The sequence below is a fragment of the Copadichromis virginalis genome, linkage group LG5 (assembly GCF_057382275.1).
Source record: "Copadichromis virginalis isolate Kocher_CV1m ecotype Utaka linkage group LG5, C_Virginalis_male_GT1.1, whole genome shotgun sequence".
In the NCBI taxonomy this organism is placed as follows: domain Eukaryota; kingdom Metazoa; phylum Chordata; class Actinopteri; order Cichliformes; family Cichlidae; genus Copadichromis; species Copadichromis virginalis.
In genome coordinates this window covers 25,483,375-25,508,922 of record NC_140622.1, presented here as the reverse complement: position 1 = coordinate 25,508,922, position 25,548 = coordinate 25,483,375, and the positions used below count along the sequence as shown (strand labels likewise).

The 25,548-nt window shown below is 38.9% G+C and overlaps 2 protein-coding genes across 3 annotated transcripts in view; both read right to left on the bottom strand.

Annotated features, from left to right (window-relative positions):
- Positions 1 to 2,232: 2,232 nt before the first annotated feature.
- Positions 2,233 to 11,372, bottom strand: tmem51b (transmembrane protein 51b). The gene is made up of 3 exons (XM_085456982.1): positions 11,092 to 11,372; positions 5,473 to 5,893; positions 2,233 to 4,745 (listed from the first exon to the last, which is right to left on the bottom strand). Exons 2-3 carry the CDS (start codon positions 5,877 to 5,879, stop codon positions 4,313 to 4,315), a joined length of 840 nt encoding a protein of 279 aa, XP_085313108.1. The 5' UTR covers positions 5,880 to 5,893; positions 11,092 to 11,372; the 3' UTR covers positions 2,233 to 4,312.
- A 2,879-nt stretch (positions 11,373 to 14,251) lies between these two features.
- The window catches only part of kaznb (kazrin, periplakin interacting protein b), a 139,973-nt gene continuing 128,676 nt past the window's right edge, over positions 14,252 to 25,548 (bottom strand). For both annotated transcript variants that reach the window (XM_085456980.1, XM_085456981.1), the window contains 10 exons: positions 24,711 to 24,891; positions 24,431 to 24,564; positions 22,858 to 22,981; positions 20,121 to 20,311; positions 19,877 to 19,995; positions 17,856 to 18,087; positions 17,547 to 17,648; positions 16,913 to 17,079; positions 16,698 to 16,794; positions 14,252 to 16,409 (listed from right to left, as the gene is read on the bottom strand). In XM_085456980.1, coding sequence (XP_085313106.1) covers positions 16,248 to 16,409; positions 16,698 to 16,794; positions 16,913 to 17,079; positions 17,547 to 17,648; positions 17,856 to 18,087; positions 19,877 to 19,995; positions 20,121 to 20,311; positions 22,858 to 22,981; positions 24,431 to 24,564; positions 24,711 to 24,891 — 1,509 coding nt within the window. In that variant the 3' untranslated portion in view covers positions 14,252 to 16,247. The remainder of the gene's footprint in view (positions 16,410 to 16,697; positions 16,795 to 16,912; positions 17,080 to 17,546; positions 17,649 to 17,855; positions 18,088 to 19,876; positions 19,996 to 20,120; positions 20,312 to 22,857; positions 22,982 to 24,430; positions 24,565 to 24,710; positions 24,892 to 25,548) is intronic.

Genomic DNA, 25,548 nt, shown 5'->3' with positions numbered 1-25,548 from the left:
GAAGTTCGTTCTTCTTTCCTGTTATTACCTAATAGATTATTATTAGTTAGATTGTAGTTTATTTTAGAAATGACCTTAGTGATATCAAGTTCACATTTTATGCCTTTATCAGTCATGAAATCACTTTATTCCTGACAAGTTACTAACCTTAGAATTCAAACAGCAGGTGATTCTGACATGGGTCATTGTGACACATTCATTTAACAGGAAATAATGAATAAGATAGAAGTAAAAATATAATGCACATTAGATGTATATTTTGCAAACATATGTTGAACATAGTCTTGAGAACAACTGTATGAGTGTGTGCATGTGTACGACAGTGGTGGGGGAGCTTACTGAAAGTTGAGCAGCCTGGTGGTTTGGCTGAAGAAGCTGCAGAATCCAGTTATTCTGTTGTGTATCCTGCGAGTCTCTTCCCAGAGGCCAGCAGGAAGTGTATGGTGGGGGTGGGAGTGGTCACGTGTGACTTTGTTTGCTCTGGTCAGGCAGCGCTCTTGCGCAACATCCTGGATGTGGGGAAGTGGAGTCCCAGTGATCTTTTCCAGTGTCCTCACCACTCTCTGCAGGGACTTCCAGTCTAAGGCACTGCAGGCTCCTGACCACACAGACATGCATGCGGTCAGTAAGTTCTCTATAGAGCTTCTATATAAAGTGGTGAGCATGCGAGGGGGGAGGTGAGCTCTCCTCAACCGGTGGGAAAAAGTGCAGGCGCTGCTGAGATCTCTTTACAAGAGAGCAGAACAGGGTGTCTGTTATCTGTATCCACAGAAACTTGATGCTGCTCATCTTTTCCACTGTGTTGTTGGTGATGAGAAATAGCATGTGACTGTACTGGCTCCTCCTAAAGTCAAAGATAGTCCCCTTTTGGGTTTTTTTGACATTCAGAGCCAAGTAGTGTGTGCTGGTTCAGTTGGTTCACTTCCTCTCTGTAGGCCTGGTTGTTGTCATCTTGAATGAGACCTGCTACCACTGTGTTGTCAGCATACTTTACAATGTGAATCTCGGACAGCAATCATGGGTTAGCAGGGGGTTCAGGACACGGGCCTGAGGAGAGCTGGTGCTCAAAGAGATGAAGTTACAGTCTGGTCAGGTCTCTTGGTGAGGAAGTCTTACACATAAGGGTGCTGAGGCCCATGGGAACTAGTTTAGCATGTTCATGCTGTTGAATGATGATCTTAAACGATGAAATGAAGTCCACAAACAACATTTGCTTGGCTGAGATGTAGTACAGAGAAGATGGCGTCTTCTGTAGAGTGATTTGGGTAGTAAGCAAACTGTAATGAAAACAGTGTGGTCCTTTACCAGCTGCCTTTAAGGTGGGTGCTACAGGGCAGAAATCATTTAAACAAGTGATTTTCAAGGTACTGCAATGATGGCAGCAATCTTGAAACAAGACAGTAGGACATTGTGATCCAGTGACATATTGAAGGTGTGCTGGTTGCTGCATTCCTTAAACATCTAACCAGGTATGTCTTCAGGGCCTGCTACTTATGTTCACTCCTTTCGAGGTCTTCCGGACTGCTCATCAGCAACTGGAACATTTTTCTTTACGGGTGTGTTGCTGAGTGCCTTGAACCTCCCAAGATATTTGTTGAGCTCATTTAGAAAGGTTGTATTGTTCTCACAGGAGCAGCTTTATTGTCTGGGATGTCTTAGATAGTCTGCTACATTTGTCTGGTATTCATAGGGTCATTGAAGAAACTCTGTATTCTCTAGTGATGGTGCTTTGGTACCTTTATGCACCATGTTGCCAGAGTTAAAGAGTAATTTTGTACTTTCAACATTGCATCTTTCATCATCCGTGGTGTCTCGCTGGCCTGTACGGTGATGTTCTTGGTGACAGATACAACAGCAATTGAATGACTGAATGCACAAAGTCAGCATAACCATTCACATTTGTAATGATTGCCAGTTGCAGCTGCTTTGAACATGAATAATCATGTCATCATCATCACCATCAAAAAGGTCAATCTCAAAAACTGATGTGAAGTTCTATTTCAGGGTTAAAGCTTTTGACTCAAGTACAGTATGTATATGTCATCTCATACTTCCCCTCTATTTATAGAGGCAAATATTATTATTATGTATTGACAAGCACGAATACAATAAAACCATAAATAAAGAAATTAAATGAAAGCACTACAATAATAAAAATTTACATTTTGTGGTTTTTATCGTAGACAAAATGGAACACGCGTGGAGGGAGAAAATATGGATTGGAAACATGGATTCTTTTTAAAAAAGAAAAAAAGGCTGTTTTTATTTTTGACATGAGGCAATCCTTTTTTGTTAGCTACATATAGCAACCAACCTTCTGACCTACATACAACAACAAATAGCAACAGATGTTAGCAAATATAAATGAAAAGTTCCATATTGGCGTTTTTATATTGTTTCTCACAGGGAGCTGCAGGGGGTGGACAAAGGAGCCATAACAACTCCTGAAATGGCTTAACAGATATAAAACAATCAAATCAGTGATTAGCAGCTAATTTGACAATTATACAATTATGAAAAAAAACAAAGAAATGAAATATGTCATTGTTCTGGCTTTTCACATCCTGCAGTTCCTTTCAATACTTTCACTTAGTTTTCTTCTTTATAAATAATTTATTGGTTAAAAAAAAAAAACATGATTTGAAGATGCCAGTTTAGGCTCTGGGTACTTGCGTTGGGCATTTAACAAAAAAATAAAATAAAATTTTTTTTTCTAGAATTGTTACAAAACAGCAAACAAACAAAAAGAAAAATCAGCCATTTAACTTAATCATCCAGAAAAATAGCAATTTAAGTCTTAAAGAAATGATCAATAAACAATTAGGGTTCAAATTAATTGAAGGCTAATGCTTACATTTTGGTATGGGTGAAAGTTTAACTTAAATAATGCTATAACACTCGCCTACAATAATACCTACATTTTTCCTGATTTTAGCTGTTTTTACTTAAATAACAACTTTTATTTTTAATGTAATATTTTTTCAATACGATTTTATATTGCCCACCTCAGCTCATATTAGCAAATATTTTAAAAATTTCCACTTATAATTACTTTTAGATTCGGACCGGCTTTCAAAAAAACCAAACAGACTGAGGTGCAAAAAGATGACGAACTGTGAAATGAATAAATGACCAAATTCAAACACTGGAGGGTGCCAAACTTAAGATGCAAAAGCACAAAGTAATATTCAGGGGGATGGTCATGTTGACACATTTTAGAAAAGAGCAGGTCAAAACATTCACCATTCGATTTTATTAATCAAAAGTCGAATTACAGTAGGGGCATGTTATTTCCCCCCCAAAACGTATACCAAGCAAATGTAGGAAAATTAAACTGCATCCTAACATTGGATCGTCATACTTTAAGAAAAGCAACTACATTTACTAAATGTTGACATTACACAAGTATTAAATACATGCTGAACTTGTTTTACGGACATTTTGAAACAAAAATATAAAGTTAAACTTAAACAAAATAGAAAAAAAACAAAACAATTTATTCTTCACTTTTTACAAATAATACAACAGAGTTAAAGAGATCTAAACATTTCAACACTTTAAGAGACAATGAATAAAATGATACATCACCAGAATAGCCAAAACCTTTCTTCTGGTTATGTGCCAACACATATTTTTTTCCCCTTTCTTAACATTTGTCTTAAAGGATAAAGTTACCTTAAGACTTGGAGTTTAAAAAAAAAAAATACACACACACACACACACACACACACACACACACACACACACACACACACACACACACACACACACACACACACACACATTAATTTTATATTCAAATACTAAGTTTAGAATACTTAAACATAGCATGATTTAAAAATAATAATGATTCTCCCGTTAAATTGTAGGATGTAATTTCAACTTCTCCAAACTTCAAAGCAAACCAGAATCAAGACACAGCAATAACATTAAGTCTTGGAAAGGTGAAAAACATGTTACAGCTGGCTAATAAATAAAATTGAAAGACTATCCTCTGTTTGACATAAATTATAACATGATTGTTAGAAACAACAGACTTAAATCTGAAAGCGGATCCTTTCACACATACCTAATAATGAATTATAATAGCATAAATATGCAAATTCAGAGCTTTTTGGTAAAGAACAAGATTCTAATTTCAGCAGTGGGCTTGTGTGGCCCCTTTGTTCTTACTGCATTTACCTGCTTAACACAAACCTTTCACATCGTTTTCTCCAGAAATGTTACGATAAATCCACTAAATTCATAAGTGTTACATTAATTTTTTCCTTTTTTTAGAAACGCATATTAAGATAGATGTAGAACGCTTGCCCTACTTCAATTCAGGCATCTTATCTTCATACTGTGGAGGAGGAGTGATGGGTTCAATGGTTACTGGGTTCTGTGTGGGGGTGCGGATTTGAAGGCGGAAGTCCTTCAGGTGCAGTTTGTCAGATTTGATTCTTCTCACTCGGAGGGGCCGGAGCAAGCGGCTGGCTCGACTAGCACTGCGGGTTGGCATACTGGGGTTAGATGTAAGGCCAGCGGGTTCAGATGGAGGCTCAGCGGCTGCAGGTTGATCATTAACAGGGGTTTCGTCAGTCGTGTTGTTAGCGGGCTCTGTTCCCTCGTTTTCCACCGCAGCTATGATGTCCTCGTAGGACGGCAGGTGAGAGGTGCTTTGCCGAAGGTTACTCTGACGTACGGGGTACTCACTGCTGCTGACCACTTCCTCATAGGTTGGCACGTTGTATGTAGTTGGGTCGCTGGAAAGAGACAAAAGTTTTGACAAATCATTGTAAATGACACACTTTATAAGCCTTCTTTTGGCAACTTCGACAGTTAAAAGGAGCCCCAAAAACACAGCGATGACAAACCAAAGCTGTCAACAACCTTTTGCCGATTGACACCTTCAAAAGGCACCATACAGGCATTCATTCGTGTTTGTGTCCATCTTTTTCAGCTTTGTTTTGGTCCCCATAAACTCTTAAGTTTATTAGCTTTGTGTTTTATCTGCTTAATATCTTAGTATATTGACTAGGTAAGCGGTGCCGATGTCTGCTGTTTACGCCAAAGTAGATTGTCAATGTTACTTTTTGTCTGAAAGAAGCTTCTTGTTGTGGCTCCAAGAAATTTATAAGAAACAGCAAAGGCCCACAAAATAAACTCAATAGTCTTTAATGAGTTCAACAAAGTAGTAAAAGCATGTTTTTCTCTGTTTTTGTTTAAATCACATGAGTTGCCACCTGCTGGCCATTAGAAATAATTCAGGTTTCATTCATTAGTTTCAAAGGAGCCAAACTTTAGAGGGTTTTTGTGTGTTAAGCTACTTAAATAGTGACCTATGAATCATTTCAGCGTAAAAAAGGTAAAAAACTCAAGGGATGAACAGATGTTCTGGATACACATATCACATCATTATCATATCATTTATAAATCCTAACATTTATAAATGATCTAGGAATAAAAATAGAACCAAACGTTATCACTTACGGCTGAGGCTCCTCTGGTATCGGAGTCATAAAGGGGACTCCTGTGGTCACAGGCTCACTCCTTCTATCCTGAGCTCTCTTCTTGCTCTTTAAACCAAGGCCAATGGCCAAGATCAGCATCAGTGCCCCAACTCCAACAAGCACCATGGCCACTGTTGGGGTCTTTGTGGCTCCTGAATTATTACCACCACCGTTGTTATTAGGTCCTGTGGAGTTGCCTGATGGTTTTGGAGAGGCACCCGAATCCCCTCCAGGTATCACAGTCCAAACAATCATGACAATGCCAAGGGCAATGACGCCCACTCCAAGGGCACACAGGGCATAGTGGGCGCTTGAACCAGAGCTCCTTGAGCTGGGGGATCTGTTGGGACGGCCGTTGTCACCGCATATACCCCGACTGGAACACATACCTGCAAAACAACCTGCAAGGGGGGGGGGGGGGGGGGGAGGCTTTTCAGTTTGCACAAGCAGACACCATCTACCCCAACACTCCCCCAGAAATTTACCTCCTCTGTAGGAAATGATTTAGATCACAGTATCTGAATTTGTTTTTCAATTTGTGACCAAGTTTCTAAGATTACCACATTGTTATTGCCTGCGTCATGGTGCTTCTGTCTGTATTGTCTGTCTATTCTGTTAAGTACATTAAGCTTAATTTCTAGTATGGCCAATAAAGCTGATTTTGATTTTCCAGGGTAAGAACGGGCTCAAGAGTCCATATCTATTAGAGCACCACACGCATCACACGAGATGGGCCATGTCAATAAAACAAACCATTACCAGTTCCAGAACAAAAGGTTAAAATGACAGTTTGAGTGTTATCTCGCTGTATCCATGAACCGGTTTCAGACGCTATACTCTTAAAAACAAAAAAAGGCGCTGAGGCTACATTTTGCATGAGAAAGTAGGAGAACAGGTTAAAAGAAAACGTCAGGTGTGGTGCAAAACAGGTTACAGGAAAACAAAGAGTTCATTGGTAGTTCCACACATGTCTTAACATGACAAACACCAACCCAAGAGAAGGAAGGATGAAGATAAAAAAGTGACACAAAAGATCTTTGTAATGGTCACAGAATCAAACAGAATAAAGAATGTTTATAAAATTAGAATCAGATAAACATCTCACAGTAACACCAGGAACACCTACAGAATAAAATGCATTTTAAATTACTTTCCTGCCAAACAACATTTGTGAACCTTACTCTTTAACCAGAGGAAAAAAAAAAAAAACCCAAAACGCACATAACTGAAAAAATGATGCCATTGTTGGCTCCAAATTTCCAGAATGAAAACCATAGCCGCAGACTGCTCCTCTGTAATAGCCGTACATAAGCGTGACCTGTGCAGATGATTATGAACTAAAGCCGTAATTGAATGTTCACAAGCATGTCCAAGTAATGACATCCTACTCAAAATATCCCTTAAAAATAGCAGACATCATCTACTTAAGCTCTACACCTGTAAGTAGCAATGTTTAGGTTGTACTGGTGTAAATGTTCTTTGTAAAGCCACTATAGTTCACACATTCATACAGATGGCTTACAAATTTAAAAGATATGATGCCTTGACACCTGTAGAGAGGGCACTCGGTGGCTCTGTTATGTTTGCTGGAATGGTTAGAATCCAAAGGTCGCAGCAAATCAACACACTGTTACTCAAAGTTCTCATCTGTATCCTATGATGAAATATTTCTGTCCCTGGAATGGTTGGGAATGATCTCTAACTGGATGACAGTTACCCCCCTAGTCTATAGCAGAATTGATTGATTGATGAGAATGCAAATTATGTAAATACTGTTATATTCACTGTCCCCAGATCTCAACCCAGTGGGAGATCTGGGGACATCAGTGGGAGGTGTCACTAATCGATCTCGACCAACATCATCAAAACGGCAGATAGAAGAAAATCTTGGTGTTCCATTAGAAACCATCCAAAGACACAATGAAGCATTTCTCTGAGCATGTGATTGTGTGCTAACACATTTTATGTTAGAGTTCGCTTTAATTTTGTCACCTATCTGTATATTTAAGCACACCAGACAGACATCTCCCTAATTATTAAAGCAACTTTTGAACACTTTCATATACAATCAGGGGAAAAAGTAAGTTCAACTGTAAGGTTTTACATATCATCTGGTCCTTAATAGGTCTTAAAATGAGATAAATAGAACCTCAGATGACCAAAAAACACATGACTTATTACACCAAGTCCCTATTTATTTACCAAAAAATTGTTCAAAATGCCAAAGCAGCAGCTCACAGCCTAAGTACACCATAAGTAGCAATAACGTTCTATGTCATCGGTGTGGGAAGGGTTATAAGGGTTATTTCCAAACAATCTTAAGTCCATCAATTTTCAATCACAAGTTGAAAACAATCAAGACAGCTGCCAATCTTAAGAGGAGTGCACGTTTCAGCAAATTCATTCCAAACGGGGACTATGCAATGTTTAAAAACAAAAAACAAAACAAAAAAAAAACCTGCAAAAACCCACGACTTAAACCTCAAACTTCACAGGTCTCCGTTAAAATGTTAAATGGCTTGTTTGAAAGTGCTGCCAGGAGTAAGCCTCTTCTTTAAAAAAAAACAAACAAAAACAAAACATGGCCGCAAAGCTTAGGTTTGCAAATTTGCATCTGAACAAACAGACTTCTGGAACAACGTCTTTTGGAAAGCAAAACCAAAGTGGCCCTGAATGCTTGTTTTTCAGGCGCAGGACCTGGACACTGCAGGTATTGAGTTGACTATCAACTCCTCTGTATAAGAAAATATTCTAGAGTCAAACATGAAGCCAACTGTTTGACAGCTAAAGTGCTGCTGAAACAGGGTCATGCAACAGGACAATGATCCCAAGCACAGCGGCAAATCTTGAACAGAATGGCTGAAAACGCAAAGAATGAAGGTGCTGCGGTGGCCCAGTCAAAGTCCAGACCCTAGCCTGCTTGAAATGTCATGGTGGGATCTTAAGCAAGCTGTGCATGAACAAATACGCAGACTGAAGGATGTGAGAGGTGATAAAGTTGAAGACAATGTGTTTACTTTAAGTTAATGCCATTAAAGGTGGTTCTAAAATCTGCTGACTCATGGGGTGTGCTGCTTACGCATGTTAGCTTAGTATTTACAAATTAAATATGACAGGGGCATATTACTCTAAAGACAATTAACCTCCTAAGACCCAAACTCTTCCACGGCATGCATTTTCAATTTCACTTTGATATTTGGGCATATTGGGGCCCGATGAATGTAAAAACAAAGAATTACCAGTTTTGTTTTGTTTACCTTTTTTTGTTTTTAAGAAAAATAAGAGCCACATATGAGGATATTCATTTAAAAGTTTGAACAGTAGCAGTATGATGTCCTCGTAAGTGAATATCAGGCCCTTGTAGAGCAAAATTGAGTATTTTGGTCTAAATAACCCAAAACGTGATGTCCACAGATGTGGATGCCAGGACCTAAGAGGTTAATTCACTTTTACAAGGTATTAATAATGAAAACAGTTCTTAATAAATAATATAAAATAAAGCCAAACCAAGACAAACAACAGTATTGGGAATTTACTCAGTAATATAAACTATTACCACGAAGGCAAAACTTCTTAGAGGAGGTAATTGTATACTTAGTTATTTAAACCAGAAATAAATGACTGAACTCAAATATAAATATTTAAAGATTCAAATGTTTGAAACCTTGGGAAGGCTGCAAAATAACCAGAAAAAGAAAGATGTTTAGACTACAGATTACTGAAATTTACATTTCACGAGTAACTGAAATTTAGAAAGAAAAAGAAGAAAAAAAAACCCCCTGCAGTTTTACATCACACTAATGTACAAAAATCTGTGTTTGTTTGTTTGCCCACATACCTTTATACAATCAAGAGTTGAGCAACCAAAACTGACATACTGGTAGTTATTCAGCCCCTGAAGGCTTTTAGCTGTATCAGATACTATGACCTCATCACGTTGTCTAGCAACCACCTACCAACTGGCTAAAATGAGCCATTTGTAGTGTTTATGCACCTACAGCACCTTAGTAAAAGCCATGCATCATTTTAATTAATCATGATAATAACACTGAAAATAAAGTTTCATTATGCTGCAGAGTAACCACCTAACAGAAAACTATAGTCACTGAACAAACAATGGCCATTTAAGACTAATACACGAAAGCAAAAGCGTTCAGTTTAGAGCCTGACTGATACAGGATTTGTAAGGCCGATACCAATATTTGGCGATTTATTTTATTATTCTGATCATTATCAGACCAATTTTTTAAGAAAGACAAAACATAATTTTCCTAACATTTGTTATGTGTAGTCATTTATGTGCTCATTACACTATGAGCTGTATGTTGTTTTGTGGAATTTCAAACCTGTGTTGCTAACGGGGAAGTTGTAGAGTGTCCCCTGATGAACAATATGAAATGTCAACACGTACAACATGGTTGAAGATCATTTTCTTGTCTCTCATTTACTTTTTTTTAGTTTTCACTTATCGGCTGTTATGAATACTGATACCAGTGAATCAGAAAATAGTTGATATCGACCAATGATAGCTACCTACTAATTAACTGGTTTGGCGCCAATTCATTCATCATCTATTAGTCCTTATGTTTTTGGCTATTTGAATATCTTACAAAAAAAAAAAATACAAAAAAAAACCAAAAAACAAAAAAAAAAAACCATACATATATAGTAAATAATTTTTGTAACTGTTTTTGCATGATTTCATTTTCTGGCCTAGAAGTGTGGATTAATTCAAATTTCTAATCTGTGATTTAATCTTTGATATGATACATCCATTTTATAAAAGGTGGAGAAGCATATGAGTGTACACTTCAGGGCACTTTGCTGATGTGATGGGATGAACAGTGACTTAACAAACAGCATTTTTCATTTAAAGCAAATGTGTACTCTTTTTGTAATAGCAGTGTGACACAAAACCATATCTATGGGCAGAAATCTGTGCCATCAGAAACTGAATTTGAATAAGTTCAATTTGAATTGCTCAGATTGAATCTGAATTGTAACTTGAATAAATGCTTTTGAAATGATTGCATCTCCACTTTGATATTCATGACTTGATTATTAAGAATTGTTGAATGGATGCAGTATCTGACCAGGTCCTGGTGTTCCCCTCGTCAGTTATTAAACACACATGATCAAGGACGAAAAGAAGGTGACAGCTGCAAAAGAGGACTACATATAGACCAACGCTGTCATTCATTTTCTCTACATTGCAGGCCTGCTGTGTTGCATGGGTGTGTCCCGTTCAACATCAGTAAATTTTTTGCATTAAAACTCGGCTTATCAGGTAATAAACACCGGCCCAGTTGGTCTGTTTTGTGGGTAACATTAATCTATCAGTCCGATATTACTACTGTCAAAGTAAATAAAAACGCTGGTAATGCTTTCTGGTGAAGCAGGAAGGGGAGAGGGTGGACCTGCCCACATGAATTACTCTGTGATCTAAACGTGTCCGGACACAGGTCAGATTGGATTGAACCCCACGCAATGACACTGAGAAAGATTAACAACTCGCGTACTGTGTCTATTAGATCGATAACAGTCCTGGTCACAGTATATACGAGCGTAAATCAGCTTAGCTCTGAAGTGTAGGCCTTACCTTTTCACCGTTCAGTGGCCAAGTACTTCCCTCTTCATCGGTGAGTTACCTGACTCACGCAGGTGTTTTCAGGAAGATCAGAGGGGAAGAGAGGGAGACGACATAGACGCAGCAATTCAGGGCCGGTTCAACTTTTTTTTCCTTTTAAAAAGTTTTTAAATCTCAGACGAATTGATCAACACAATGTTTACCGCTGCAGATAAAAACAGAGTTAACAAGAACTTTGCACAAATTCCAAGCGTAGTGAAACCTCGCCACCCCCTGTTGTAAAATGCGCCCGTGTCCTCTTGGTCCTAGTGCTGCTCAAGTAAACCTCCACCGGGAATAAATTAGTGGTACAAGGAGACGCCCAGAAACAGCTTATTGAAATAAAGTAATTGTATTGTACAACACGATTAATGTAGGATGTATTAACTGTATTAATTACAGACACACACAATTAGATATTAGAACAATAAAACTATTGTCTTACAGGAATTAGACAGTATTTCAGAGCCCAGAGTAAAATATTTATGTTCTGTAAAAATAAAAATAAGCAAACCTTGGTTATTTAGTTGCTGGTGAATTTATTAAGGGTGCATTTATTGAACTCATAATTTTGCTTATAAATATTTATTGTTTACATTTAATTAAATTGTATTTATATGGCTGCAAATCACAACAACACTTGCCTCAAGGTGCTTTATATTGTAAGATAATACAGCAAGCACCTGGTAACAGTGGGAAGGAAAAACTCCCTTTTAAGAGGAAGAAACTTTGTCAGAACCAGGCTCAGCGAGGGGCAGCCATCTGCCGAGACCGGTTGTGTATGAGGAGGAACACAAGACAGAAATGAATAATAACTAATGGTTGCAGAGGGGCCTGGAAGCTTAAAATAAGGTAGGGCCTGATTATTCAAGTAAGTATAAGTAACTACATGCTTTGTCAAAGTATCTTTGGTATCTAAAAGAGAAAATGAGCTCCCGTGATAAGATCCTAAGAGAGTATCTTTATAGAAAAAGGCCGTTTATCACATGACCTTCAGGGGATTCAATTATTTATTTAAATCCTTATGAAAATCCTAATAATCCTAATGAAAGCTCTAGAAGAGCTGTTGGTGCGGTCGTTTTTGTCAGCTATAGTTTAGAAAGTGTCTTTTTTTCATATCTTGGGTCAGTGATAGAGGAGATCCCTAACACTACCAGTGATTTTAGTTTGAGATAATTACTGGGATTAAAGGAAATATTTAAATGTGAAGCCTCATACACTTTTGTAGTGGCAGGTGCCAAGGTGCCTTGTGTGCCAAGGTCCTTGGGACCTGCTCTGGTTAGACGCCAAGAGGTCAGAGTGCACTACAGCCTGTAGTACAGCAATGGCTAATGGGCCATAATGCTATCTTAATTTGTACTAGTCAGCTTTAACCCTTTCCATGCTAGTAGTGTCTATACTTGGGCCATGTTGTGTTTGTTAAATGCAAACTGCTACCATTTACAGGAGTGATCGTGGCTTAAAGAGTTGGCAGTTCATCCTGTAACCGGAAGGTTGCCGGTTCGAGCCCCGTCTCGGACAGTCTCGGTCATTGTGTCCTTGGGCAAGACACTTCACCTACCGCCTACTGGTGATGGCCAGAGGGGCCGATGGCGTGATATGGCAGCCTCGCTTCTGTCAGTCTGCCCCAGGGCAGCTGTGGCTACAACTGTACCTTGCCTCCACCAGTGTGTGAATGTGAGAGTGAATGAATAGTAGAATTGTGAAGCGCTTTGAGGGTCTTGAAAAGCGCTATATAAATGCAATCCATTATTATTATTATTATTATTATTTCTTGCCAGATGTGGCACAACCTTCTGGTGCTAAAGTGACACAAATTCATCTTGCTCTCATACGGTGATCTTTGAGCAGAGAATAAGGTCAGTCAGATCACTGCAATTAATAAAAAATAAATGAGAATAATGTCCATATAGTTTTTTATGATGCGAGCTCTTATAATAACCAACTCAACAGGCTAATGTGACCATTCTGAGCTTCTTTTTAAGATAACACAGAAGTGTCGTATGCAAACAGAAAGATATATTTTCAAAACCCTTGGAAGAAAAAATAATTTACATCTGGACCAACTTTACATTCTGAGTTTGTTAACACAAATTTAATGCATTTCTCCTCAAAAATAACAATAACAGTCTTACATTTTATGCAACAATTTACAATAAATCCACTTTCATGTTGACATGTATGAAAAGCTTGTACTGCTTTGCAAAGAGATGTATATGTCATGTGTTAAAAGCAAATACATTGCATGTCCCTGTCTTCTTTCTCTGTACAGGTTTGAACTGGTCTGATCTTCCCGCTTAAACAGTTTCGCTTTGGTGAGTCAAAGAGACGCCCAGATAGAGACGGACAAACCTGTTCTCTGCTATTTGAAGTAACCTCAAGGTTTCAGCCACACTCGGTGTGGCTCTGTGCAAGTCCCAGCGGTGGCATTTAATGAGTGTTCTCATGCTCAGGAACAGCTGTGCATTATAAAACACGACCAAAACTGTACAGAATACACTGTTCCATTAACTTCATAGTATAATGGCACAAAGTTTTGCCTTCCTCACAGTTCACACAATACACATATGTGGAGTCTTTATACATTACCACATTCTTAATCCTACATTCCACAGATTTATCTACATATCACACTGCATCATCTTTTACATTAAAAAAACATAATTATGGGTATACCAACTGTCAGAAGAAGACACACACTTCACATGTCATTGTTTTTAGTAGCATCATCTTACACATTTAGAGCTGATGGCACTTGAGGGCCCTGTTCTTCAATCTGAAGGAATTTAGGCTAAAATACTTTTTTCAGGTTACAAGAAGCTGGTTTAGTCTCGTCAATCTAATCTGATTCTCTCAGCCTCCTTTAGGATTGGTTTGTTAATCCCAAATAAAAGTTCAAGGGAAAAGTTATGGAGAGGCATAATACTGGCTGAATGCTGAGCATGTGATTGCACTAACAGAGAGAGAGCTGAGACAATAGGCTTTTAACAAAAACTGGAAACATTCTGACCTGTCATTTCCCAGTGATCCCAATTAAATACGATACGTGGCACAGCTTCATTGTCAGTTCATTGTTTTCTTTTTTTTTTTCCTACAGCCTGCCATTTTATGTTATGATCTCTGGCAGATGATAGTAACAGTGGTAATGACCAAAGTGGCATTGCATGACAAGTTAAGCATCATGCTTTTTTTTTTTTTTATGGCACAAGTATTGTAAAGGCTTCTGCAAAGGACAGGCCTGGGCCTCCTCTCTCCTCCAGATGCATTTAAGGAAGTAAGACTTTGTTGAAGTTGGCTTCTGATCAATTTCTGAGTCAATGGCAGGGCGATTCGGGAGAAGGTGACGAGGTAGATCAAAATAGAGAGATGAGAAAAACCTTTGGGTTTTGTATTTTACTGCCATTCTTCAGGAGTTTAACAGTTTCACAGAGACAAAACACGAAATATTAAACATGAATGAAGGGATGGACATGGTCAGCAGCAATACTCAGGAAGGCTGTGGAGTTTAGATGATGCTCAGCTGGTACTGAGGCTGAAAGTGTGGCAAGAAAATATGCACCTGCACCATTACGCCACCGTCACTGATATTACTGATACAAGGCAGGATGGATCCATGCTTTCATATTTTTTATAATAAATTCTGACCCTACCATCTGAATGTCAGAGCAGAATTGAGAATCATCTCATTAGCTTCTTCTCTTAAGTTATTGTCCAAAAACTATTATTATTACACACAATATCAAACAAAATCTATCTATCTGGGTTCTCACGTGAAAATAATCTCTCTCTTCTTCATTTAAGTCCCGTATGGTCTAGCAGTTGTAGGATTTCTGTTTTTTCCACAAAGTTGACACAGGTTCAAGTCCCAACATGGAATCAGTCTTCAGCATGGCTGCTGTCCTGCATGCCTTGGTTGTAAATTGGGTTTACAACCAATTTTTGATTCTACTTGGACATGAGCAAGGCTTCTCGTCTTAGAAAACTGCCACGAATTTGATATTTTCTCTTTTTTGGCCCATTTTCTGTAAACTGTGGAGATAGGGATGACTGGGAAAATCCCAGCAGATAAGCAGTTTCTGAAATATTTAAACCAGCCCGGCACCAACAATCACGCCACATTCAGAGTCAATGAAATCACCTTTCTTCCCCATTCTGATGCTTTGGCAGGTCCTCTTGACCATGTCTATCATCTATGTAAATGAACTGAGCCACTGGGATTGTCATTGGCCGATTAAATATTTGTGTTACTAAGCAGCTGAACCTAACAACGTGTACCTAACAAAATAGCTGTCTTCAACCATCTCAAAGCTCTTGTAGTACACCTATGAATGCCTCTAAAACTGAATACTAATTTACAGTCCTTTGACGTATGATTGGTAATTTAAATGCACTTTGTAAGTTGCAAAAAAACAAAACAAAACAAAAAAAACACATCACCTTAATCGCACTCCAGATGTCTCTGTTCTGTACAGCTTTCTGTGATTTTAGAAACATCCAGTCAACAAATCCAGTGTTCATGTCTGGTTAACTGGGTTAGCCATGTATGAAGAACAGGGCCCTCATCTATTCTGAATAACAGCTGATATGTGCTGTATCTTTACACTGAAAGTAAGTTATAACAACTTTTCTTTTGTCATTAACAGAGTTTTTCACTTGCAGCTTAAAAAAACAAACATGTTAAAAAGTAGCAGTAATAAATAGTAACAGTGCTGTGAAGATCATATGGACCAGTGTAATATAAGGCATTAAAAGAGCACTAATTTCAATTATATAACTGTGTGAAGCCTGTTTTAAGCCTTCCCATCTATCATACAAATACCGGTATGATTTTTCCAATAATATATAAAAGTCTTGGAATACGTAGTTTAAAAATAAATTAAAATAAAAAATGAAGCTAGCTATTAAGTTATCTTCCTTTCAAGTCCATCAGGTCACAATGATAAAGTTTATTTGTCTTCAGTAAATGCTTCTCTAAAGATGTCAGATTACTAAATCGAGTGGCATACCCCTTTAAGACATTCTCTTCCTATAATTCTAGTGTGGCTCAGTGTGAGTGTTTCTCAGCTGTAAACAACTGCAACACAACAAAAATGTAAACAATGGTTAAGATCTCGATGGCTGAAGCTGGTTCAGACGTTGGTGATTTCGACACTCTTGTAGGTGTGCATCGGGCTGCCTTTGGCTCGGGGAACCGCCTGAACTCTGGCCTCTCTGGGCAGAGAGCTGCAGCTGCCGTGGAAGCCCAGACTTCGCTCCACTGAGTGGCTGTTTGCTCGTAACCTCAGCGGACTCTGGAAAAAAAATCAAAAAGGCTGAAAACAGAATATGGAGTTTCTTTAAAGATGAGACATTTGCCTGTTTATAAAACATTATCAGCTAAAAAGTAATTAGTGTTTATGATGGTCTTATATCAGAATCCTCAGTTTGAATCTGACCACAAGACTTTAGTAGCCAACTACTGATTCTTCTTTTCTTATTGTAGTGTACTCACATACTTAGTATATATCTAAACATGTGACATATCAAAAAGGATCTGCACAGCACTGCACATTTCAGTCTTTATAAAGTTTGTCTAATACCTTTCCGGATCTTCTTATAGACATCCTCTCATCAGCAAAACGGTTAACAGCAACAGGAGAGGAACAACCAATCACCTCAGTCTCCTGCTCGGTATTACTATAAACATAAGGTGTTACAAGACGTTGTTGTTTGGAGATTGCATCCAAGAATATATACATACAAATGTATTTACAGGATAGAATATGAAGGTATGCAAGTAGGACTTTTAATCTACCTGAGAGGGACAGCGAGTGACTTCATCTCTTCATACAGGTGCCGATGAAGCATGTGTTTGTTGCTGGGGATGCCCAGGGCTTTGGCCATGGCATCTGTGTCGAAAGACTGATCCAAAGCCATCACTGCACCATGAATCCCTTTACCCTGAAGATTGTCTGCAAACTCCTGAGCAACGCAAGAGAGAAGCGTTGGATTAAGATGATGCAGTTTGCTCAGTGTGCTCATCAGTGAGTGTTAGCTGAAAAATAACTAACCTTGCAGAAATCGCTCCCTGGTCTTAACGTTTAATTTGGTAGTAATTACAAGTACACAACAAAAAAGCTTTTAAAAACAGTTTTGGTTTGTCTTTGTGGGTCATAATAAGTGTTCACCACATGTTGCCCAAAATAAGTATGTCGGTATATTGCAGAACTAAAAAAAAAACCCTCACGCTGTGTGGTCTATTCCCCATTACTGAGTGTACACTACTGTTATTCTTCTGTATTCTTTCAGTGGTTTGAGGCTTCAAAGAAACAAAGCTATCATTATTTTTGAGGGATTCTTAAAAACCCATACTTTGCGGTATCTGGTTCCAGTCTGGCAAAGAAATCTCCAGCGCAGAGGGGAATGCCATCACTGACCGCCCCACCCACCTTGAGGTCAATGTCTCTGATCCACTTCATCACTCTGTGACATGTCCAAACAATGGGATCCCGGTTTTGGTGCTCGCATTTTGTCCGCCGTGCCTGCAGGGCCTTTAAAAACACCACACAAAGATAGCAGTGCAAGCACTAATGTGGCAGAGGCCAATGAGATAATGGAGCATTACAAGCTACTGTGTGACTCCAGCTACCGCAGATAAGCATGTAGTTTTGTCACTGTAGCTGAGTGAAAGTCATGCAGTGATCGAAGAAAGATTGCTGAATAACGCCAGTCATGAATCTGTTATCATATAGTCTGACCTCTTTATCAAAGCTGAGCATCTGCAGCAGCTGGATTCCCAGAAGTAGACTGGTCTGATGGAACTGGTCACTGATGTTGAGAAATCTCTCCAGGTCTCTGCGGTTCAACGAGTTAAGCACTCGTCCGTCCACCAAGTGAGACTGAAAGGTCTGGGAGTACTGAGGCAGTCCAACATCACTCAGCCATGATGTTGCAACCCAGTGATGGTCCATCTCAGATGCTTTTGATAATCTGTGATCAGCAATATCAAACAATAACATTTGTTTAAATACATCATATTTCATGCACTCCTTATGTTGTTTTACTCAAATGCATTATATCTATATATACATATACACACTACCAGTCACACTAAATAGTATCTATTCTCATGACTATTTACATTGTTGATTCTCATTGAAGGCATAAAAAGTGTGAAATAACTCAAAACATGTTTAACATTTCAGATTCTTCAAACTATCCACCCTTTGCTTTGATTAAAACTGTGCACATTCTTGGCATTTTTTCAATGAGCTTCATGAGGTTTGTCACCTGAAATGGTTTTACAACAGTCTTGAAGGAGTTCCCAGAGATGCTGAGCACTTTTGCCATCACTCTGCGATCTATCTCATCCCAAACCACCTCGACTGCGTTTAGGTTTGTGGAGGCCAGGCCATCTGGCGCAGCACTCCATCACTCTCCTTCTTGGTCAAATAGCCCTCACACAACCTGGAGGTGTGTTTGGGGTCATTGTCCTGTAATGACTCCAATCCCCAGTCCATCATTACTGACCCCAGTAATGATGGACTGTCATTTCTCTTTACTTAGCTGATTGGTTCTTGACATAATATGAATTGTAACAGTTGTCAAATTGGGCTGTCATCTGTGTACGAACCTGACTTCTGCACAACATAACTGATGGCCCCAACCCCATTAAGAAGGCAAGAAAGTCCACGAATGAACCCTGACAGGGCACACCTGTGAAGTGAAAACCATTTAAGGTGACTACATCATGGAGCCCATTGAGAGAAGGCCAAGGGTTTGGAGTGCTGTCAGCAAAGCAAAGGATGGCTACTTTGAGGAATCTAAAATATAAAACATATTTATAGTTATTTATTATTTTTTCTTTGCTACATAATTCCATTAATCCTGCTTCATATATTTGATGTCTTGAGCATGTATCTACAATGTAGAAAGTAGTAAAAATAAAGAAAAACCATTAAGGTGGAAAATTTGCTACTTATATTCCTGCCTTTATTTGGGAGCATTTATCAGACTAAGCAAGTAAAACAAGTACAGAAAAGCGTCCTAAAATACACATTTAGGTGTTTATTTTACTTCTCTGTGTCTGAAGTGCATATATACATATTACTGAATATCCTTTGATATAATACCCATGCATATTAAACTTAAAATTTCAGAAAACCCATCTAAATAAAAGTGACTTGGAAAGTTTCGTGTTGATATCCGTTATTTAAAATATATAAAATATATATATTTTTACAATACATAGCTTTAAAGGCTTCTTATCACACAAGCTTTCTCTTGGCAGACACAGCAAGGAGCTGCTGGGTTCAAAATGAAAGGCCAGCTGAGACCTCTCTTTGTGGAGCTCGCATGATCTCCCTGCACCTGCGTGTGTTAACTCATACTACTACAGCTTCCTCCCAAAGACATGCATGTTAGATTAAGTGGAATTCTAGATTGGCCATAGGTGTGAAGGTCTCTCTGTGTTAGCAGTCCACCAGATTAGCAACCTGCTCAGGGTGTACCTCGCCTCATGCTCAGTGACAGCTGGGACATGCTCCAGCCTGAATTGGATAAGTGGTAGAAAATGGATGGAGTCGTCTCTCATACTCTGAGCCAGAAATGTCTGCTTCAGTGGCACATATTTAACTCAAAACGTTCCATTTTTATCCCAGTCTGTATATTTTTAAAGAAAAGTATGCACAGAGAAAATGAAGATTTTGAGGTCATGTTTTTTTTAACCCCCCAAAACATGACATTAGTTATTCTGCAGTTTTATTTGGCTGTTACTCACCCTTGGTCCCCTTCAGCTCTCCTGTAATCCTCAATAGCCAATCTTATTTTCCTGCGATGAATTGGATTACTGATACCCAGGCCCAGCTCTAAATCATCATCCGTCAGGCCTAGAAGCACCTAAAGAGCAGAAATATAGCTCTCTATCAAACAAACACAACACCTCAACATGTCCATCTGCTAACATCAAACAACATCACACACAGGTAAACAAACAGCAAAAAGCAACATGTACCAAATCATACCTTCCCACTTTTGACGTTTTCAGAGCAGGCTCGGATGTACATGGGCATTCCCATGACAACCTCCAGCCAGGCCTGGACTGCACCTGCCCTCCACAGTGACATGCATGTGTTTCGAGTCAGCTCCGCCTGCTGGAGGCGGTCCAGCTGCTCCTCTCCATCAGACAGGCTTTGCTGTGTGAGGCTATCAGAGTCTGGATTGGTCAGGAGAAGTTACGGTGTGGCATACAGGAGAATTTCAGGGTCAGTTGGATATGAAAATCAAATCAGATTACACATCTGGAGACAATCAGAAGGGAGCAGAACAAAAAGTATTGTGTCTACCTTAAAGTGGAACCATACTAAACTACATTTGGGATAGTACACTACAGTTTTTTCTGTATATCGAGGAGAAATCTGCATACCAAGATCAATTCGTTCACGTGAGAAAAAAAAATTGTTATATAACCACTAGATGGCGCCAGATTATCTTACTGGAGACGGCCAGTATCTTTGAATGAACTGTGCTTTGTTTTTTTTTGTTTTTTTGTTTTTTTAAGTAGATAGGACTGCACATTTAAATGCGTCTAAATAGAAAACAGTAGTTGAACTCAGAACTCAGAATACAGAGGTCTTTTGGTTCTTCTGTGACAGTGTGGTGGTCAGTTCTAAAACTACTGCTTAGTAAAAGACGTTACAACACTAGTAACTGAGGCATATGAGGAGACTTAAGACCATTAGGATCATGTATTAGAGACAAAGGGATTATTCATAAAACATCATGCTTCTGCCCATCAGCCCCTCATCTACAAAAAAAAAAAAAAGAAAAAAAAAAAAAGAAACAGGAAACACTGATTCATACCGAACCAACGAATCCAGGATGAACTGATTCGTCTCAACATGCTGAAAAAAAAGGCTGCATGCAAATCCCACCATCTTTCCAAAGAGTTTTCAAAAAACAAACGACACAAACTGGTACTCTTCAATGGACATGATACGTAATATGAATAATCCCCAGAGTGTAAGAAACAGACAGCTGGTAATCACAGATGAGGAGTTACTCACTGGCAGGAGAGAGTTGCCATTAGAAATGGCAGGAGGAGAGGGAGACACACACGTTAGACTGGGACAAAAGAAACAAACAAAAAACCCAAAAAACCAACCCAACATTACTCACGAAATAGAAAACTGCCACATTGGATTTATTCAGTTAGTGGTTTTATTTTTAAAATAAGATTTCATTTCAATTATAATTCACTTTGAAAATGCTAAAACCTCCTCGACATCTGGCTGCGACAGCTGCAGCAGATAAATATTTGAAGTCACTTGTTTGTCTCATTTCTTTTAAATAAAATACTTCAATAGATTTAATCTTTTATGCAACATTTTCTAAATTACAAACATTTAACAGATTTGTTAGAGCCACATTTGCAAAAAAAAGGAAAGGAAAAAAGGAAAATTATAAAATGAGGAGGGATTCTATACAAATATAAAAAACAAAAAACAGCAAAATAAGGGGAGGATCATGCATTCAAAATGCAAGGAAAAGATAACCTGGTAAAAATGGGTAGGGCTACAAAGGAGCAACACAGGATTGCAGAGATTATTAATTTGGTTGGCAATGAATGGATGTCTAACCAAAGAAACACAGAGGGATCATGCACGTGTTTAATGCACATTCGTTCATCTCGTATAGGCACATGTTAGATAGCTCTCTGTAAAAAATGAGTCAGACATAAACAATGCTACGAGGCTAGTGCTAACAGTGATGGAGTGACTGAGTCTTTAAACTTTGGCACTTGCACATGGTTTTGACAGCAGGTGAGAGAGGTGCGTCTGAATACGCCTGCTCACATCTACAATTTCTACAGAAGACCGACTCTAGAAACCCTCAATGGCCAGTACGAGAGCATTATTAAAATGATTACTAGCTTACAAAATATCCACAAAAAAACTTCCCTGGTGCCCACAGTGCTGTAAATAAATCATTGTGAGCCAGCATTTATAGGAACGTGATGACAATCCTGTAACAGAATTACCTCTCAACGAGTGTTTTCAAACCAACAGGAAACCAAAAGTCTAGTAATTTATCATTTCTATCCTTTCATAGTAAGATTTGGGCCTGCAAGACTGTGAATAATATGGAAATAAATGTTGCAAAGTATGAAAAAAGCAACTGTAAAAGTAACAAAAAACAAATAGCATTTACAGTAAAACACTAGTTTCACAATAGCTCCTATTTACATATGAACAGCAGTACTTCAAGTCTCCAGTTATATATAAAAAAAAAAAGCATAAAACATTAAGACAATTATAATAATACAGCATAAATATGTCTACATGAAAGAAAGAGTAACCCATATATATATATATATATATATATATATATATATATATATATATATATATATATATATATATATATATATATATATGTGTGTGTGTGTGTGTGTGCGCGCGCGCGTGCGTGCGTGTGTGTAAACATATGTACATATGCATACATGTACAACTATAAATATATATCTAATTTACAAACATACAATTTTAGGGCAATATACTGTACATTTATGGTGATAGCAGTGACTTTAAGGGCTTTTCTTTAAAATTCAAAATCCTTCGCCTCCAGATAAATCCACAGACAGTCTTCACTCACAGTTAAAGCCAAGAGGATATCTACAAAAACTCAACACACACATGCACTCACACACTCAGCATCACCAGTCGGCATCCTCCTCTATGTAATAATCAGGGGTGGCTGTACCATCAAACAAGCCAGGATCCAGTGACTTGCGCTGCTTGCCCCGAGCGAACACCCTTGATAGGGATCCCAGTGTCATCTTTTCCTTCTTCTTCTTCCGCTTCTGGTCCTCAAGGTCCTCCATAGACTGAGCAGAGGAGATAGGAAAGCTGCGTTAATCAGCTGCCTTAAAGCCAGACTGTAGTTTCACATTTTTATAAACTTTCATGATGAGTAAGGAGAGAGAGAGAGATGTAACCAACTGGATCCAGACAAATACCAAAGCTTTTTGTCATTTGTCATTTCAGCCTGAATTAACGCTGCATTTCAAATTTTTATCTTGCATTTGAAGGATCAACTATTTTTTTCCAGCATTATGCGTAAAATTAGCCTTATGTCAAAAGTTGTTTATCGTTTACTTCTTTGGATCTGGCTGTAAAAAGTGAGTGAATTCAACCAGAGACTTAACTGCTTCTTCACTTAACTTCATGTTAAATACACTATATGAACAAGAGTACCAGGCTACCTGCATATTACACTTACAGGAGCTGCTCAACCATGAAAACCGTAGCCTCGAAGCTCCCGGTGCACAGTTTTTATGCTCCAGAGGAGGAACGCTGGGGACTTTTATGCACCCATTATTTAAGTTTACATGATCTGTCACTTTGAGGCCAAGTTACCAGTTTGCCACACCAGTCTATAATATTACTTACAGTTGATTGTTATGTATCTAGCAGGGAGGACAATTAACCAGTTGACTTGTTACAATGATGTCATGCTTTTATATTAAGAAGCCTGAACGGGACTGAAAACAGAATTCAAAGATAAAGAGGTTCGGCCCAACATTTTCAGTTTTATAGGTTCAGGTTTCTACTCGTCTTAAGAATAAAATTATATTTCATATTGAGATGCATGTAGCTATTTTGATGATGTAATAGCATCATTCTTGTTTTGTCCATTTTGAACAACATTTTCTGTATATACATTTGTGTCACTGGCTACAAAGTTTGTGGTTACACAAATATTCACAACACTTTGTGACACATTGGTGTTTGTTATGTTTATTTGCTAAAATGTTTGACATTGTGTCAAATACAGAGTGAGAGCGTAAAGCAACAATTGCTATTGAACTTGAAACTTCTTAAAAAGCATTCTCTCTTTTTCACGACTGCGAGCAAATTAGTTGTAATAATTATTGCATGAACACCAAAATAACTGTAAAGCTATCAGAATGGAGGGATTAATTATCAAAAATGATATTTAAAATATATTTAATACAGTAGTTAATAACCTTTTTCACCAGATAGAGTAACTTACAGTCTCCCTGTATAGCTAAGCTAACCAGTTGCTGACGTTTGCTTCATACTTACTCATATTGAAAGATTAGGCATGAAATACACAGTGCCAAGCTAGTGCAATGCCAAACTGTTGCTTATGAAAAAACAAAAGAACTCCAACACCGGCACTGAGCAGGCAAGCAGAGCCCATGAAGCTGACAGTACAGAGGAACAGACAAGAGAAGGCAGAGTGGAGCGAGGCACTAACAGAAGATTGCGGAGGTGTGATTACTTGGTCGAGGGGGCCAGGCAGCTCTTACATTGCAGAGGGAGTGGGTCCGGTGACGAGGTGAGTTGATGTCACTTGGCGTTGACGAGCGGTCTCCATCAGCCGCAGAGGCTTCAGAGATCACAGAAGGCTGACGTGAGTGGCAGGGGCTGATCCTGACCACAGCTGAGGCGTCACACAAACACACAAACACACCGATATTGCAGATTCCCACAGTTAGTATGAGAAACCTCCTTGAAAAAACCCTGTGTTAGTAAAAGCAACACCAAGTAGCAAAGAGGCCGCGAGGCAAGGAGGAAAAGAAAACCTACCCTGTCTGTCTGTGGTGTGTCCGTGGTAGAGGGTCTGTTGGCTCTGGCGGATGGCGGCCGTGAGCGGAAGGTCGGCGTGCATCACCCACTCCTGACTGCCGTTCACCACCGGTTCTGTTGGCATAGCCACTGAGTGGCGTTTTGGTACGTCTTTAGTCAGTGTGGCCAGAGACTGCTTTGCCTAAGAAGAAAAATAAATAAATAAATAACAGAAAATTAGCATGAGAGTGAACAGGGACAAAGATGTTAACATTACAGGACTAACTATAATTACAAGGATCAGTATACACGATATAAGATTAGACAGGCTATAGTTTATTCCACTGGCTGTGACACTGGACACAGAGTCATTAAGAAGCCCACTTTTTTAAGATGGAAATCATCAGAATTAATCTCACACGACCAACTGAGTACCAGCTGTTTTTTTTAATGAAACTCTGAAAACATCTGCCTAATATTTTGCCTCTCCGGGAAACGACATGGGACCTCGTGAGTGGCAGAGGATCCTTCAAGTATTGTGGGTTTCAGGGTGGGGCCTCCGATGATCGGGCTTGTTGTGACACATCCTTCTGCATGCTCAATCGGACTGTTATCTGGTAGCTTTTGTTGCTCTTTGTTACATTCCTCTTGCCATTCCTAGTTCTGTCGTTTTATGGGTGTGGCCGGGTGCATAACCCTGCTGGTGGAGGCCGCTGCCATCAGGGAGCACGCATTTATTCTGCAGCACTGTTTAACTGGGTGTTACCTGTCAAAGAAACATCCATGGGAATGGCGGGAGCTGAGGGGTTCCAGCAGAGCGCTGCACTGTGACATGATGATCAGTGCTACGTTGTGACTG